At 38.7% G+C, this 15369-nt stretch overlaps 1 protein-coding gene across 1 annotated transcript in view; it reads left to right on the top strand.

Moving 5' to 3' along the window:
• The window catches only part of DACH2 (dachshund family transcription factor 2), a 781274-nt gene that overhangs the window by 752061 nt on the left and 13844 nt on the right, over positions 1-15369 (top strand). The window contains exons 8-9 of the mRNA XM_030885734.1: positions 4537-4679; positions 4805-4952. Of these exons, the coding sequence (XP_030741594.1) occupies positions 4537-4679; positions 4805-4952 (291 nt within the window). The remainder of the gene's footprint in view (positions 1-4536; positions 4680-4804; positions 4953-15369) is intronic.

The following is a 15369-nucleotide window of genomic DNA, read 5'->3' as shown; positions in this document are numbered from 1 at the left end:
TCTTCATGTAGTCTAGCTTCTCTGATAATTTGCCCCATATAAAATTTGAATAAGTATGCAGAGAGGATAGGACTCTGACACACACCTTTTCTGATTTTAAAACATGTAGTATCCCCTTGTTCTATTTGTATAACTGCCTCTTGTTCCATGTTCAAGTTCCTCATGAGCACAATCAAACGTTCTAGAATCACAATTTTCTCAAGACTATCCATAGTTTGTTATGATCTACACAGTCAAATACTTTGGCAAAATCCGTAAAACACAAGTAATCATCTTCCTGGAATTCTCTACATTCAGCCAATATTCATGTGACATCAGCAATGATACCTCTTGTTCCATAACCTCTTCTAAATCTGGACTTAACCTCTGGCAGCTCCTCGTCAATGTTCTGCTGCAACCATTGTTGGATGATCTTCAGCAAAATTTTACTCGCGTGTGATATCAGTGATATTGTTCTATAGGTTGAACATTCTGTTTGGTCGCCATTCTTAAGAGAGGGCACAAATATGGATCTTTTCCATTCTGTAGGACAAGTACCTGTCTTCCACATTTCCTGGCATAGACTAGTGAGTGTTTCCAGTGCTTCATCAGCCCATTGGATCACTTCAATTGGTATTCCATCAATTCCTGGAGCCTTGTTTTTGTCTAATGCTTTCTGTGCAGCTTGGACTTCCTTCAGTACCACTATTTCTTGCTTAAAAACTATCTTGTGATAGGGTGGACTGTCGGCTAGTTGGTACAGTGATTCTGTGTATTCTGTCCATCTTCTTTTGATACTTCCTGCATCATTCAACATTTTGTCCAAATAATCTTTCCATATTGCTATTCAAAGTTTTATTTTTCTTGGGGTCTTTCAATTTCAAATATGGTAAGCATGATATTCCCTTTTAGTTTTCTAACGCTAGATCTTTTCCAATTTTATTATAATTTTTTTAATTTTATCTTCTTGCGCTGCCCTTTGAAATTTTCTGTTCAGTTCTGTGACTTCATCATTTCTTCCATTTGCCTGCATTACTGTAGGATTAAGAGCAAATGCTGAGTATCCTCTGACAATTACTCTGATCTTTTCTTTCTTTCCTGTCTTTTAATAACCATTTGCTTTCTTAATGAATGATGTTCCTGATGTTCTCCCACAGCTCATCAGGTCTGCTGTCATTAGTGGTCAATGTATCAAACCTGTTCTTGAAATTCAAGTAGGACAGACTCAAGGTCATATTTTGACTGTCAGGTACTTGTTTTACTTTTCTTCAGCTTCAACCTGAACTTACATATGAGCAATTAACGATCTGTTCTAAAGTCTGGTTTTAGCTGCTGATAGTGAGTTTCTCCAGCATCTATTCCCAGAGATAGAAGAAATTTCATGTCTGTGTAATCCATCTGGAGATTTTCACATGTATAGTCACCTTTTATGTTGTTGGAAAAAGGTATATTTTATGAACAAGTTGTTGGATTTTTAAAATTCTGTAATGTAATCTCGAGCTTCATTTCTATTTGAACTTTTGCATTCCAATCGTCAATAATTATCAATGCACCTTGATGGCATCTTTGGTCAATTTCAAACCAAAGATTTTGGTAGAATTCTTCAATTCATCACTAGCTTTTGGGTTTGGTGTAAACTTTTGTATAATAGTTGTATTGCTTGAATTTCCTTGAAAGTAGAAAGATATACCTCTATCACAGTCTGCATTATATTTCAAGATAGACCTTGAAATATCTTTTTTGACTAGAACTCCAATGTTATTCCTCATGACTGTGTCTTTCCCAGCAAAGTAAACTATATGATTTTATGATTCAAAATGGCCAATACTAGTCAATTCAGCTCACCAACCTCGGGTATTGATATTAATGCATTCCATTTCATTTTGTTAAAATAACTTTTATTGGGGGCTCTTACATCTCTTATCACAATCCATACATTCCTCCAATGTGTCAAGCACATTTGCACACATGCTGCCATCCATCATTTTCAAAGCATTCTCTTCCCATTTGAGCCCCTGATATCAGCTCCGCATTTCTTCCCTCTCCATCCCCCGCCCTCCCTCCCTCACGAACCCTTGATAAGTTATAGATTAGTCTTTCCATATCTTACATCGTCCTCCATCACCCTCACCTAATTTTTCATTGTTCGTCCCCCCTGGGAGGGGACTATTGGTTGATCCTTATGAGTGATTCCCCTTTTCTCCCCCCCACCCTCCCCTAATCCTCCTGGTATCACTACTCTCATTGTTGGCCCTGTGAGATTTATCTATCCTGAGTTCCCTATGTTGCGGGCTCTTATCTGTAGCACTGTGCATGCTCTGGTCTAATCCAATTTGTAAGGTAGAATTGAGGCCATGATAGTCAGATGAAGGAAGCATCAAAGAGATAGAGGAAAGTTGTGTGTTTCATCGGTGCTATACTGCCCCCTGACTGGATCATCTATTCCCTGTGACTCCTGTGTGAGGGGATGTCCAGTTGTCTACAGATAGGCATTGGATCTCCACTCCACCCCTACCCCCATTCACCTTGGATATGGTTTTATTCTGAGTCTTAAACGCCTGATACCTGATCCCATCAACACCTCATGATCATGCGGGCTGGTGTGCTTCTTCCATGTGGGCTTTGTTGCTTCTGAGCTAGATGGCCGCTTGTATTTGCACCTATTCCAAAAGTGACCAAAAATGTGCAAAATATAGAACATATAATTGATATCACATGCAACTAACATTTTTCTGAAGATCACACAACATTGGCTGCATGATTACATTTACATAGAGCTGCCAGATATTCAGGCTGGATTTACAGGAGGATGTGAAATAAGAGATATTATTGTTTATGTCAGATGGATCTTGGTGCAAAGCACAGAATACCAGAAAGATGTTTATTTGTATTTTATTGATTATGCTAAGGCATGAGACTATGTGGATGATGATTTACTATGGATAGTACTGAGAAGAACAGAAATTCCAGAACACATCATTGTTCTCATGCAGAACTTCTACATGACTCAAGAGGCAGTTGTGAGATCAGAACAAGGGAATAGGCATGGCTTAAAATCAGGAGAAGTGCGTGTCAGGATTGACATGCTCCAGACTTATTCAATCTGTATGCTGACAAAATAATCCAAGAAACCGGAATATATAAAGAAGAATGCAGCATCAGCCTTGGAGGAAGGCTGATCCACAATTGGTGACTGGCAGATAGGCAGGTGGCCACCTTGCTCGTTGAAAGTGAGAACTTGAAGCGCTTGCTCCTGAATATGGAATCAGAGCTTCAATATGGGTCACAACTAATGTAAAAGAAACAAAAATCCTCATAACTAGACCAATAGGTAACATCACAATAAACGAAGAAATATTTGCAGTTGTTAAGGATTTCATCTTACTCGAATCCATAGTCAACGCTCTTGGAAGCAGCAGTCAAGCGATCAAACAAATCACTGCATTGAGTAAATCTATTGCATAAGACTTCTTTAAAGTGTTGAAAAGAAATGATGGTTCTTTGAGTGCTAAGGTGTGCCGGACCCGAGACTTAATATTTTCCATCACCTCATATGCATCTGAAAGTTGGACATAGAGTAAGGAAGATTGAAGAAGAATCAATGCATTTGAATAGTGCAGCGGGTGAAGAATAAGACAAAAAAATCTGTCTTGGAAGAATTGCAGCCAGAAAACTCCTTAGAAGTGAGGATGCCGAGACGTCATCTCATATACTTTAGACACGTAATCAGGAGAGACAAGTTCCTGCAAAAGGGCACCATGTATGGTATAGTAGAGGCTCAATGAAACAGAGGAATATTCTTAACACGATGGATTAATATGATGGCTACAATGATTAGCTCGAGCATAACAACGTTTTTCAGGCTAGCACAGGATGAAGCAGTTTTTTTGTTGTTTTGTATAGGGTCACTATGAACAGAACTGACTTGACAACCCCAATAACAAGTGAAATATCTAGAACAATGCAAATGTATACAATCTAAATACATTAGTAGCTTTCTGGGACTGTGCAGTAAAGCATATTAACTGTAAATACGTTTAAGGGATCTTTTGAGAGAGAGAGATGATCTAAATTGGATCTGTGATAATCATTGCACACCTCCAAATATGTATTGTAAATAACTTAATTCAACTGAAAAAGCAGTTACACTTTATGGTATGTAAATTATTCCCCAACTAAATCTGTTAAAATAATGAAGACAAATAGAAATGTTTTTGAAGGGAAAAAATAAAAGCAGTTTATGCTTTACCATGAAGATACTCTGTGATTCAATTTATGGGTAATCAGAAATTAAGTGTCAGTTGTATATATTGTAGAAATATTTTTCTAATGTCAAGCCTCTTTACCAGTAACTATTGTTCTAATTTCAGTAGTTATTTTCCACAGCAATTCTTTTAGAGGCATCTAGGGAATAGGAATTGCTTTTTATTATGGATTTCCCATCATGTAGATGTTAGAAACAAAATGTTTAATAATTTCTGTTCGTGACAAAAGCAATATAGTGAACAATTTTAGCTGTGTATGGGCGTATTTTCTGATATTAATTTTGTTTTTCAGAGGAGATACCAGTTCCAGTGATGAAGCCACCCCTGGACAAGATACAATTGGCTCCTGGACAGGCGCTGCCTGCGGGGTTCCCTGGAGCATTCATTCTTGCTGATAGTCTGTCCTCCGTGGAGACTCTGTTGACTAACATTCAGGTCAACAATATTTCTATAAACAAAATAAATTTAATACAAGACATTGGGACCTACAAAGATAGCTTTATATTTTAGACGTTAAAACAGAGAGGATAAACTGCATATCATTTGTTGTACTTTAACAGGGTCTGCTGAAAGTGGCTTTGGATAATGCTCGCATCCAGGAAAAACAGATTTTGCAAGAAAAGAAGGAACTGCGGATGGAGCTCTACCGAGAAAGAGAAATTAGAGAAAATCTGGAAAGACAACTTGCAGTTGAGCTTCAAAGCAGAAGTAAGCATAACAGGTTACTGAGTGAATATTGTGCTGGAGACATTTTAAATAATAATAATATTCAGGTAGTTTTGAACTTCTGAAACAAATGATGAATTAAACCTCATGGATAAGCCTTAAGGTAAATATCTTATAATAAAATATTGTGAGCTAGAGCTCTACTTTGTGTCAGTTGCAGTTTTTAAAATATGAATATTATCAGTTCCCTCACAATTTTATAAACTATATCTTAATGTGGGCACTATGACCATTTATTATAGATGAAATACTTTGTGCCAAGAGACCTAGTGTTATAGGTTACATGTTGGGTTGTGATCTGCAAGGTCGTCAGGTTTCAGGATCTTTTATTACAAAATATTTACCTTTAGGCTATGCATGCAATTTAAAACCTCATGACTAAGAAGCTATATATAGTCTGTTATTAATGTGACTTTGAAGATTAAGAGGTGAATGGAAGGAAATGCTGTGAAAAGGGAGTCAGGTAGAGGCTAAATTATAAAGGATGTCTTTAATCAAAGGTCCGAATTGGCACTTTTGGTGAAGCAATGTAGTGTCATCAGAGGCGGCAATTCAAACTCACCAGCCACTCTACAGGAGAAATTCGAGGCTTTCTGCTCCTGTGAAGACGTGTGACCTTAGAAACTCTATACAGGGTCACCCTGGTGGGGAAGTGGTTATGAGTTGAAGTGCTAACTGCAAGGTCAGCGGATTGAAACCATCAGCTGCTCCGCGGGAGCAAAATGAGACTTGCTACACCTGTAAAGCGTTACAGTCTCCGAAACCTACGGGGCAGTTCTATTCTGCCCTCTAGGGTCAAGAGGATTTGGAACTGACGTGGAGCTATGAGTCAGAACTGACTCGGTGGTAGTGGGTTTTTGTTTTGTTTCTGACCATGGAACGGATTAGCTTGTGCTGTATCCTATATGTGAAGGGAAATACCTATGAACAGGGGTGTCATCTGATCAGAATTCAATTAGGTAAACCAGTTTCTTGTTGGGAATAGTGACATCTTGGTTGTCGAATGGCTCCAGATTCAAACTTTCAACTACTGAAACAGCAAAGTTTGAAAAAACTATGGTCAGTCTTTATAACTTTATACAGGCTGAGAGTGAGTCATACGTCACCTCTAGCCACAGGCACAAAGGTATGACGCTTCAGTCAAGCACTGCTCTCACTCAGACAACATACAGTGCATGTGTTTGTGCAGAAAATATTCATCACTGTGCTTTTTTGCATAAAATATCATCACCATGGCTGTAAAGAAAGGTAGTGATACCAGTAGTAAAGCTAAGAGGAAAACTGTGAAAACTTCGATAGAGCTAAAGAAAGGAACCATTGCAAGATTTGAATCAGGTTTGTCTGATTTGGCAGGCAAATACAACCTGACTAAGCCTACATTAGCAACCTTTGTGGTGGTGGTGGTGGAAGGGGGTTGAAGTGGCTAATGTAGTGGACTGTGTGAATTTGTTAACCACACAAGACAACCCAGACCGTAGAAGCGGTTGAAAAGTCACTGGTAACTTGGATGAATCAGGAAACGCTCCACTGCAATAGCATAGTCCCAGAGAGTGGGAGGCAAGAAGGCTAAAAGCCACCATCGTGATTTAAAGTCCTGGGAAAATGCATTGTTACGTGTACCTTGGGGGCCCCAGAACCAATTGTTTGGTTTTCCATTATTTCTTACGGGAAACTATGTTCAGTTCTCAAACTTTTCAATGCTCTCACATGAATTTGGGAGGAATTGAGTTTGACAACTGAGGTATCACTGTGTATTAAAGGGGAGTTGATAAAAACCTAGAAGTTAGGAGACAATGTAAAAAGCTTGCTCTCCTCTAGGCAGTGCTGATGAGGACTAAATCAGAAGAGTAGAAATTGGGATAGAAATAGACAGAAGGAGAAATATTGAATTATTCCTTTATAGAATTAACTTTGCAACTATACATTTGGTTTTCTACAATTATGCATAATGAAACTACCTTATATCATATCCATGGTATAGTTAAAAAATAAAGAAGGAAAACAAAAAAGAAACAACCTTGCTTTAGTCAATAATTTCCAACTCTTTCTCACACTTATTATAAATACTACATAGAAAATGTCAGCATTGTGGTTTTTAACATCTTTCTCTTTTTACGTACTCCTATGCCTACTTTTCTCTGCTTGTTCTTATGGAGAGATCACCAAGACTAAAATGTCAATAATTAAAGAATGGAAGGAGAAATGAAGAAAGAAGTAAAGTATTCACAATCTGGATAATACCTCTGAACATGAACGGATGATATGGGCTGAATTAAATCTACTATTTCAAAGGAGAATCATATTCTGAAATCTGTTGCAAGAGACTGAAAAATTACTCAGGACCTTAGAATCAATCATTTGTCCCGAACAAATTGTAAATTTAGCAATTATATTTTTTAAATATTAAACTTGTCTTATCTTGTATAACCCATTAACATTATAAAACAAAGAATAAATTGTCTTTCCATGTCTAGAGAAATTAGCATATCTATAATTTTGATATATCAAATATATTATTATGATTAACATCTTCATTAAAACTCTTATTTCTTTAGTAGGCAAAAGTTTTACTAGAAAGTACAAATTAATTATATGTTCAATATAATAAGATTCTCCAGTTGGCTTGTGAAAATACAGTATATACAGTAAAATCCACTCCTAACTTTTAGGGACCTACTCAATTGATTTCTGTTTGCTAAATTCTCCTAGAACTTTCAGGTACATCTGTATCTCTGCTATAATATCTGTTGACATTTAAATATTCTTACACATGGTAGATCAAATGTTGCATATAAAATATAATTTATTATGAAGTATTTCAATAATAATGTTATCATGACTACCAATATAACTATTATTACTATTACTGTCATTACTATAACTCCGACTATTACCATTACTCCAAGTAATAGTAGTAATTAGTGGTAATCAAGGGTCTACTATGTGCCAAACACTCTTTTTTTAGCATTTTACATCTAATAATTAACAGAATTATGGGAACTGACTCTGCTATCACCATTGAATTATATTAGCTACTACTTAGTTTCTGAAATTTTAGGATAGCTACCTAAAGTAAGAATGAAACTAATAGATTACTTAAATTTCTTTCTAGTTTCAAAATTCTATAAAATTTCTGTATATCTCAGTGGCTTAATGTTCTGCTGCTAACCAAAAGACTGGCAGTTCAAACACACATATCATTTGCAAAAGAGAGATGAGACAGTCCACTTATATTTTCAGTCTCAGAAACCCTATGAAGCAGGTCCTATACGGTATCTATAAGTACAAATGGACTCAATGGCAGTTGGTTTAGATTTAAAAGGTGCAAATTGTTAATGCATGTGACTTGTATAGCCCAAACTGGAGATTTGAATCAATTCAGAGCACCTAGTAAGACTCTGATGATTTTGAAAAAAATCAATCATTGAAAACCCTGGCAGTTCAGTTCAATTTTGAAACATATGAGGTCACCAATTTTATAACAAAATGAAACACTGCACCATCCTCATAATCATTTTTATGTTTGAGAGCTTAGTTGCAGCCATAGTATCTATCTATTTTCTTGTTTGTTGTCATAGTTACACTTTATGCCAACCTAGGTGGGCCAGGTTTCTCCAATGATATGATCTAACATAGTATGGCAAACTCCATGATGGGATCTTCTGTGAAGCATCCAAGCATTTATGTGAACAGGTAGAGTACCACCTTCTTAATCTGGTCACAGCCTTGAGACAATTGTGATAAGGTTCATTTGGGTGTGGCCTGCTCTTTGTATAGATTGGCATTGTGTGGAAGCTGGCTTCACTTCTCCTTCTGGATCTGGATCCTGCATCTGGTTTGTAGATTTTCTATTACCATATATACTCGAGTATAAGCTGACCCGAATATCACCCAAGGCACCTAATTTTACTACCAAAGCTGTATAAAAAATGTGCTGAAAACTTGGCTTATACACAAATATATATGGTATATTGCCTGCCAACTCCCAGAAGCTATCATTGCACTGCCACCTTTAAATTCATTTGGTGGACCTTTGATTCATTCAGCTTTGCACCCACAGGCCTGTGGTCTTCCTGCTTCATATCCATGTTTCCTATTTGTCAGTCCCTGCAGTTATATAAGTCAAGAGAAATCTCTAGGTTACATCTAACCTATGGAATTGAACATGACTGGACTCATCCACTTCTAAAATTGTTTGAGCTACTTCTTGATATAAATATCTTTCTAGATACATATGTATGCAAATGCTTTTCTAGAGAACCTAGCCTGGCACATTTGGTATTGTAAAGATGACTTTTCTAATTGGTCCTCAAGTCTGATTAGGACTAAATGCATTGAGAACACGGCAGTTGTCTCTGTTATTACAGTTGGTGTGTCTCTATTAGTAAAGAGAGCAGAGCACTGCTCATCCATGGCATGAGGTTGCAAAACATATATCCAAAATAGCACTACCAAGAGATGAAGTATTGGTAAGAAGTGAGGTTCTGGATGATTGTGTGCTTTATATCTTTCTATAATTTTGTCAGGATGAAGAAGTATAGGGGTGCTGGTTAGTTGGAACTACTTATCAGAGATAAACTGATAAAAGAAAGAGATGGACTCAGAATTTCAGGTGCCTGGATCAAATGCTGCCTAGATGACATTGATCTTCCTCTTGTACCTTATCTATTGAAGTAGCAGAATTGATCATTTCTGAAAATCAGACTCAGAGTCTTCTCATACGGGCAGCCGAAGTACAATGCCAGTTTAATTATCATTCTAGCGTGGTGTCTAATTTTTAAGTGAAGGCGCTGATTGGGAAGAAATGGAACCCCAAAACTTGGGATGGGAATATAAAGGTTGATAATCTGGAAGATGAGGACATTGAACCCCTAGATTCTACTGAGACATTCTAGCCACCAGTACCACCCCTCCCATCTGAAAAGATGAATTCACTCTCAGGAAAACTATTGTTCCCTCTACACCTGCCATAGCTGCATGTTGATGTGGCATCTGAAGCTGTATATGGAGGATATCTTGAGGCAGATGCCTTACAAGATATTACTGCCTATTCCCATGAAAGATCCTCAATAGCATTACTGCTTCTAGACCTATAACTAGACTTAAGTCACAGTGAGTCCCCAATGGCGAAGTCCAGATGGTGACCCAGGAAGAGGTGTGCTATATTCCTAAAGAACTGCTAGAGTTTTCTAATATGTACTGGCATAAACCTGGAGAGTACGTGTGGAGATGACTATTATGGGTATAGTATAATGTAAAAGGGACCTATGGTTGGAAAACTCTGATTTTCATGATATGGGCTAACTAAGGTCAGATTTTTTCACTCAGTGCTTCAGGTTGAGAGCTTAGGAAAGGATCTAATAGCTTATTTGGTTGCTTCACTGAAGCATGGCTTATACTAAGTCAGTGGTTCTCAACCTTCCTAGTGCCGCGATCCTTTAATGCAGTTCCTCATGTTGTGGTGACCCCCAACCATACAATTATTTTCGTTACTACTTCATACCTGTCATTTTGCTACTGTTAAGAATCGTAAAGTAAATGTCTCATACGCAGGATGTATTTTCATTGTTACAAATTGAACATACTTAGAGCATAGTGATTTACTACAAAACAATATATAATTATATATTGTGAAATATTGATTTCTACTGAGAAATAAATGACATTTTGCCTTGAAGCATGGTGTAGCATGGCTAACAGTCTTCACACCAAGTACTCCTCTGTGGGCGTATCTGCATGTGGACGGACCCGCCTGGAGACAGACAGAGGAGCAGAGTCTCAGTTCCTAAGAACATCGGAAATATGTGTTTCCCGATGGTCTCAGGAGAATCCTGTGAAAGGGTTGTTCAAACCCCAAAGGGGTCAAGACTCACAGATTGAGAACCACTGCACTAAGTCAAGTTGAAGAACCAGAGTCACCTTGGTAAACTATGGTAAAGAGTCCTTGGTAAACTATAGAAGAAGGTATCCAAAGGCTAAGGAAAAATGACATGTTATAATATATTTATCAGGATAAACCTATAGATCCACAAATGGAGTGCCCCAAAGACACAGCTTTTACCCAAACAGTAAGAAACAAAGGTGGCAATGGAGACCCAGCATTCTGGAAACTCCTGTTATTGCTATTTTATATTTGCCAGGTGTGACAGCGGAAAGTGCCCAAACTGAATTAAGATATTTGCCTGACATGGGGCTAATTGGATCCTAAGTGAGTAGGGGCCAGGTGGCAACACTTAATACACAGAGAAAAAGTTGGTGTGGGTACCATAATGAACAGCAGAGTCAAAGAAATATCAGAATTGCCTGACATGAATGGACCTATATGATTGGTTACTTAAGCAAGGTGTCTGTCTCTAGGAGTGAAATTGATGGAAAACCTACTCCTATTTACTTGATTTATATAAGCAGAATTCTAGATCAGGTGGATGGCAGTCTACCGAAGTTGTCAGAATAGAGAGGCACTGCTGCTCAATCAATCCTCATACTTAAGGCATTTGCACACCTACAACCACTTCAATGAATGGGAGCAAGGATACCGCGCTATACCACCAAAGGTTTATACTTTTTGTCTTTATCCCAGTCTTTTCCAAAGTGATCTGCAGCCTTTCACAAGATTGACTGTTCAATGGGGAAATGGAAATAATCATAGTTTGGGGGTATTTATGGACCCTGTCTCTTAATTCATTAATTCCAGGAGACCCAAAACCTTTTTTTTAAGATCTACTAGTCAGAGTGTGAGAATATGAAAGTCAAGTTCTTAATGGAGTCTTATCTCAGGTCTGTCTCATAGTGGGTCCAGTGCGTACCCAAATCAATCCTATACTAATTTCCCAAGTTCCAAAATTTATTATTGGAATAAATTCAGAAATTTTCAGAACCTGAAATGTCGAATAAGAGCTATCGTGATAGGAGCAAATGAACAAGTAGAAACCATTAAAACGGACTCTACCCCTGAAATTAGTAAACCAAAAGCAACAGTGTATTCATGAAGAAATGAATGACACCATCAAGGACTTGAAGAATACATGGGGGTGGTGATTCCCACATCACCATTAAACTGTCATTACCATTGGCCTGTCAAAAATCATTTCGACCTTAGAAAATGACTGGAGATTATTATATATTTAAACAGCTGGTGGCTCCAATTGCTCTTGTTCCAGATGTGTTTTTTTGCATGAGCAAATTAATAATTCTTCCGGTGCTTAGTATACAGCTATTGAACTGGCCTATGCCTTTTTCTCAGTTCAAGTTTTGAAGCATTACCAAAAGCAGTTTGCCTTCTGCTGGCAAGAACAACAATACACATTTACAATACTCCCTTAGCGTTATATAAACCCTCCAGGACTGTGTCATAATTTAATCCACAGGGGCCTTGATCACTTTTCCCTTCCACAAAATGTTACACTGGCCCATTATTTTTATGTCATTATGCTTACTGAATTTAGTGAAGAAGAAATATAAACTGCTTTAGATTTGTTGGTAAAACTTCTGCATGCTAGAAGGTGGGAAATTAACCTGACAACAATTTAGGTGCCTTCCACCTCATTGAACTTTTTAGGGGTCTAGTGGTGTGCAATATGGTGAAGCACTCATACTAATGTGAAGGCTAAATTATTGAATTTGTCCCCTCCTACAACTCTAAAGGAGTCACAAGGCTTTTGGATTTTGGAGGCAACATAGCCCTCCTTTGGGTGTGCTCTTCAACCTAGATGTAAACAAACTCAAAAAGTGGCCAGGTTTGAGTAGGACCCAGAAAAAGAAAAGGTTCTTCAACACGCTGAGGCTGCTGTGCAAGCTGCTCTGCCTCTGGGCCATATGATCTAGTTGATCCATTGGCAGATAAAGATGCAGTTTGTAGTCTTTGGCTGGCCTCTATTGGCATACCCTGCAGACAATTACTTCCCCTCTGAAAAACAGCTTTTGGCCTGTTCCTGGGCTTTCATGGAGACTTCACAGCTCACCATAGCCCAAGTCACCATTTGAACTGAGCTGCCAATTATGTTGTCTGAATGGAATAGTCATGAAGTTGGATGTGTACAGCATCACTCCGTCATTAAATGGACGTGGTATATATGAGACAGGGTTAGAGCATGACCTGAATGTACGGGGAAATGGGCCAAATGCTGGTCTCTCATCCTGTTACAGGACCACCTTTCTCTTATGATCTATGATCAGTTGACTACAAGAAGAGAAAACTGGTGCTTGTGTTCTGATTATTCTTTAGGAAATGCAGGAACCACTTGCAACTGGACAGTAGTAGCACTACATCCCTTTTCTGGGATATCCCTAAACCAAAATAGTAAAGGGAAAGCCTTCCAATAGGCAGAACTTTGAGGGTACACATGGTTATTCAGTTTGCTTGGAAGGAGAAATGGCCAAATAAGTGACTGTAGACTGAAACATGGCCTGTGGTCAATACTTTGGCAGAATGGTCAGAGACTTTGAAAGACTGCTATTGAAAAATTGGTGACAAGAAGGTGTGAAGAGGTCTTGGCTGGAAATGCAGCTCATAGCATGGCTCCTACTTCCTGTGTGCTGCATGTGGTACCAGAGAAGCAGCCACACTCTGCGCACCATGTAGCTGGCACTTTCAGTGGCTCCTTCTCTGCCAGACACATTGCACCTCTTCAGCTCAAAGCAAGGGCCAACCTGCCTTGAGCTCTCCAAGATGACCAAGCAGCTGGACTATGACCTGGAGACCATTGTGAACAATCTGACTCTGCCTTGCTGAGCTTATCAAGCACTTCTCAGTCCTGCAAAGTGTTGTCAAGGCCCTGGACCTGACCGTGCACCTGAAAGAGCAGGCTATCAAACAATGCGGCAGCAAGAAATGGCCCCAGTGATGACTGAAAATAAATTTTAAAATAATGGGAGTGTCCCACAAACTTTTTGAAGTCCCCTTCTATAGCTATCACACAGGGTTTGCCTTTTCAGTTATTTACAGGTTTAAGCCTCACTGACAGCAATTACAAGAATCTGTTTGCAAGCATACCATTCCATAATCTATATAGTTTTCCCATCACCACACCCCCACCACTCTCTCTATATTGACCCTAGTATCCACTAATAAACTTTTATATCTATACAAAAAAGAAGATGAGGAGAATCACTTGAATATACATCTCTGAATGTGCTCCCCCCAAATGAAAATGTGGGTGTCATGTGAATACTCACCAAACGATTACCTCTGCAGAGAGGATTTAAAGAAACAAGTGGGTAGTATATACATTCTGTGGAAACCAATGATCTTTTTTTCCCAGTCACTCTTGGCCATGTCCAATGGGGCCATGAACATGGTGGCCATACTTACAGGGATGGGGGTTATGTGTAGACTCAGCAACATGGACTTACATTCACCAAGACTGACTTGGATACTAGCACTGCTGAGTACCCCATCTGACAGCAGCAGAAATCAGATATAAGAGCCCAGATATGGGGGCATTTCTCAGGAAACCAACCAGCATGCTGATGGCCGATGGATTGATTACTTAGGACCACAGATTTCATAAAAAGAACAGCTATTTTGTTCTTACTGGAATAGCCACTAATTTTGTTTACATATTTGCCTTCCTTGCATGTAATGCTTCTGCCAAAACTACCATTCGTGGACTTAGAGAATGTCTTATCCATCTGCATGGTATCTCATACAGTATCACCGAGGAACCAATGACTCAGTTCATAGCAAATGAAGTCATACCATGTAACCCGTCATCGTACCAAAGCAGCTGGCCTGATAGAATAGAACGAACTTCTAAAGACACAATTACTGTGCCAGCTAGGTGAGAACACCTTGCATGGTTATGAAAATGTTCTCCAGGAGGTTGCTTATTCCCTAAACCAGTGCCCATAAATATAGTGCTGTCTCCAATAGCCAGGACTCATGGGCCCATGAAGCAAAGGGTGGAAATGAGAATGGCACCAATCACTATTACACCTAGTAATCCACTTGCAACATTTTTGCTTCCTGGTCCCACAATCCTATGCTCTTTGGCTCTGGAAGTCTGAGTTCCAAAGGGAAAAATACTCCCACCTGGAGCCACAGCACTGATTCCACTGAACTGGAAGCGAAGAACTGAAAAGGACCTCCTGGCCATTTTGGACTCCTAATCCCTCTGGATAAAAAGTCAAAGAAGAGAGTTACTGTATTGAGTGGTGTGATTGATCCTGATTACCAAAATGGATTGTGATAACACAACAGTGGTAAAAAAGAGTATGTCTGGAATCCATGAGTTTTCTTAGGTTACCACTTAATATCAACATGGCCTGTGATTTAAGTCACCAGTATACTATAAGAACCAATTCTGATATGACTACTTATGGCCCAACTCTTCAGGAATGAAGTTCTAGGTCACCCACCAGGCAAATAACCACATTCAACCAAGGTATTTTCTGAGAAGAA

The sequence above is a fragment of the Echinops telfairi genome, unplaced genomic scaffold (assembly GCF_000313985.2).
Source record: "Echinops telfairi isolate 266 unplaced genomic scaffold, ASM31398v2 ScPeMD7_42;HRSCAF=159, whole genome shotgun sequence".
Classification (NCBI taxonomy): Eukaryota; Metazoa; Chordata; class Mammalia; order Afrosoricida; family Tenrecidae; genus Echinops; species Echinops telfairi.
Note: the sequence above shows the minus strand (reverse complement) of the source record. Positions and strands in the feature narration are given on the sequence as shown.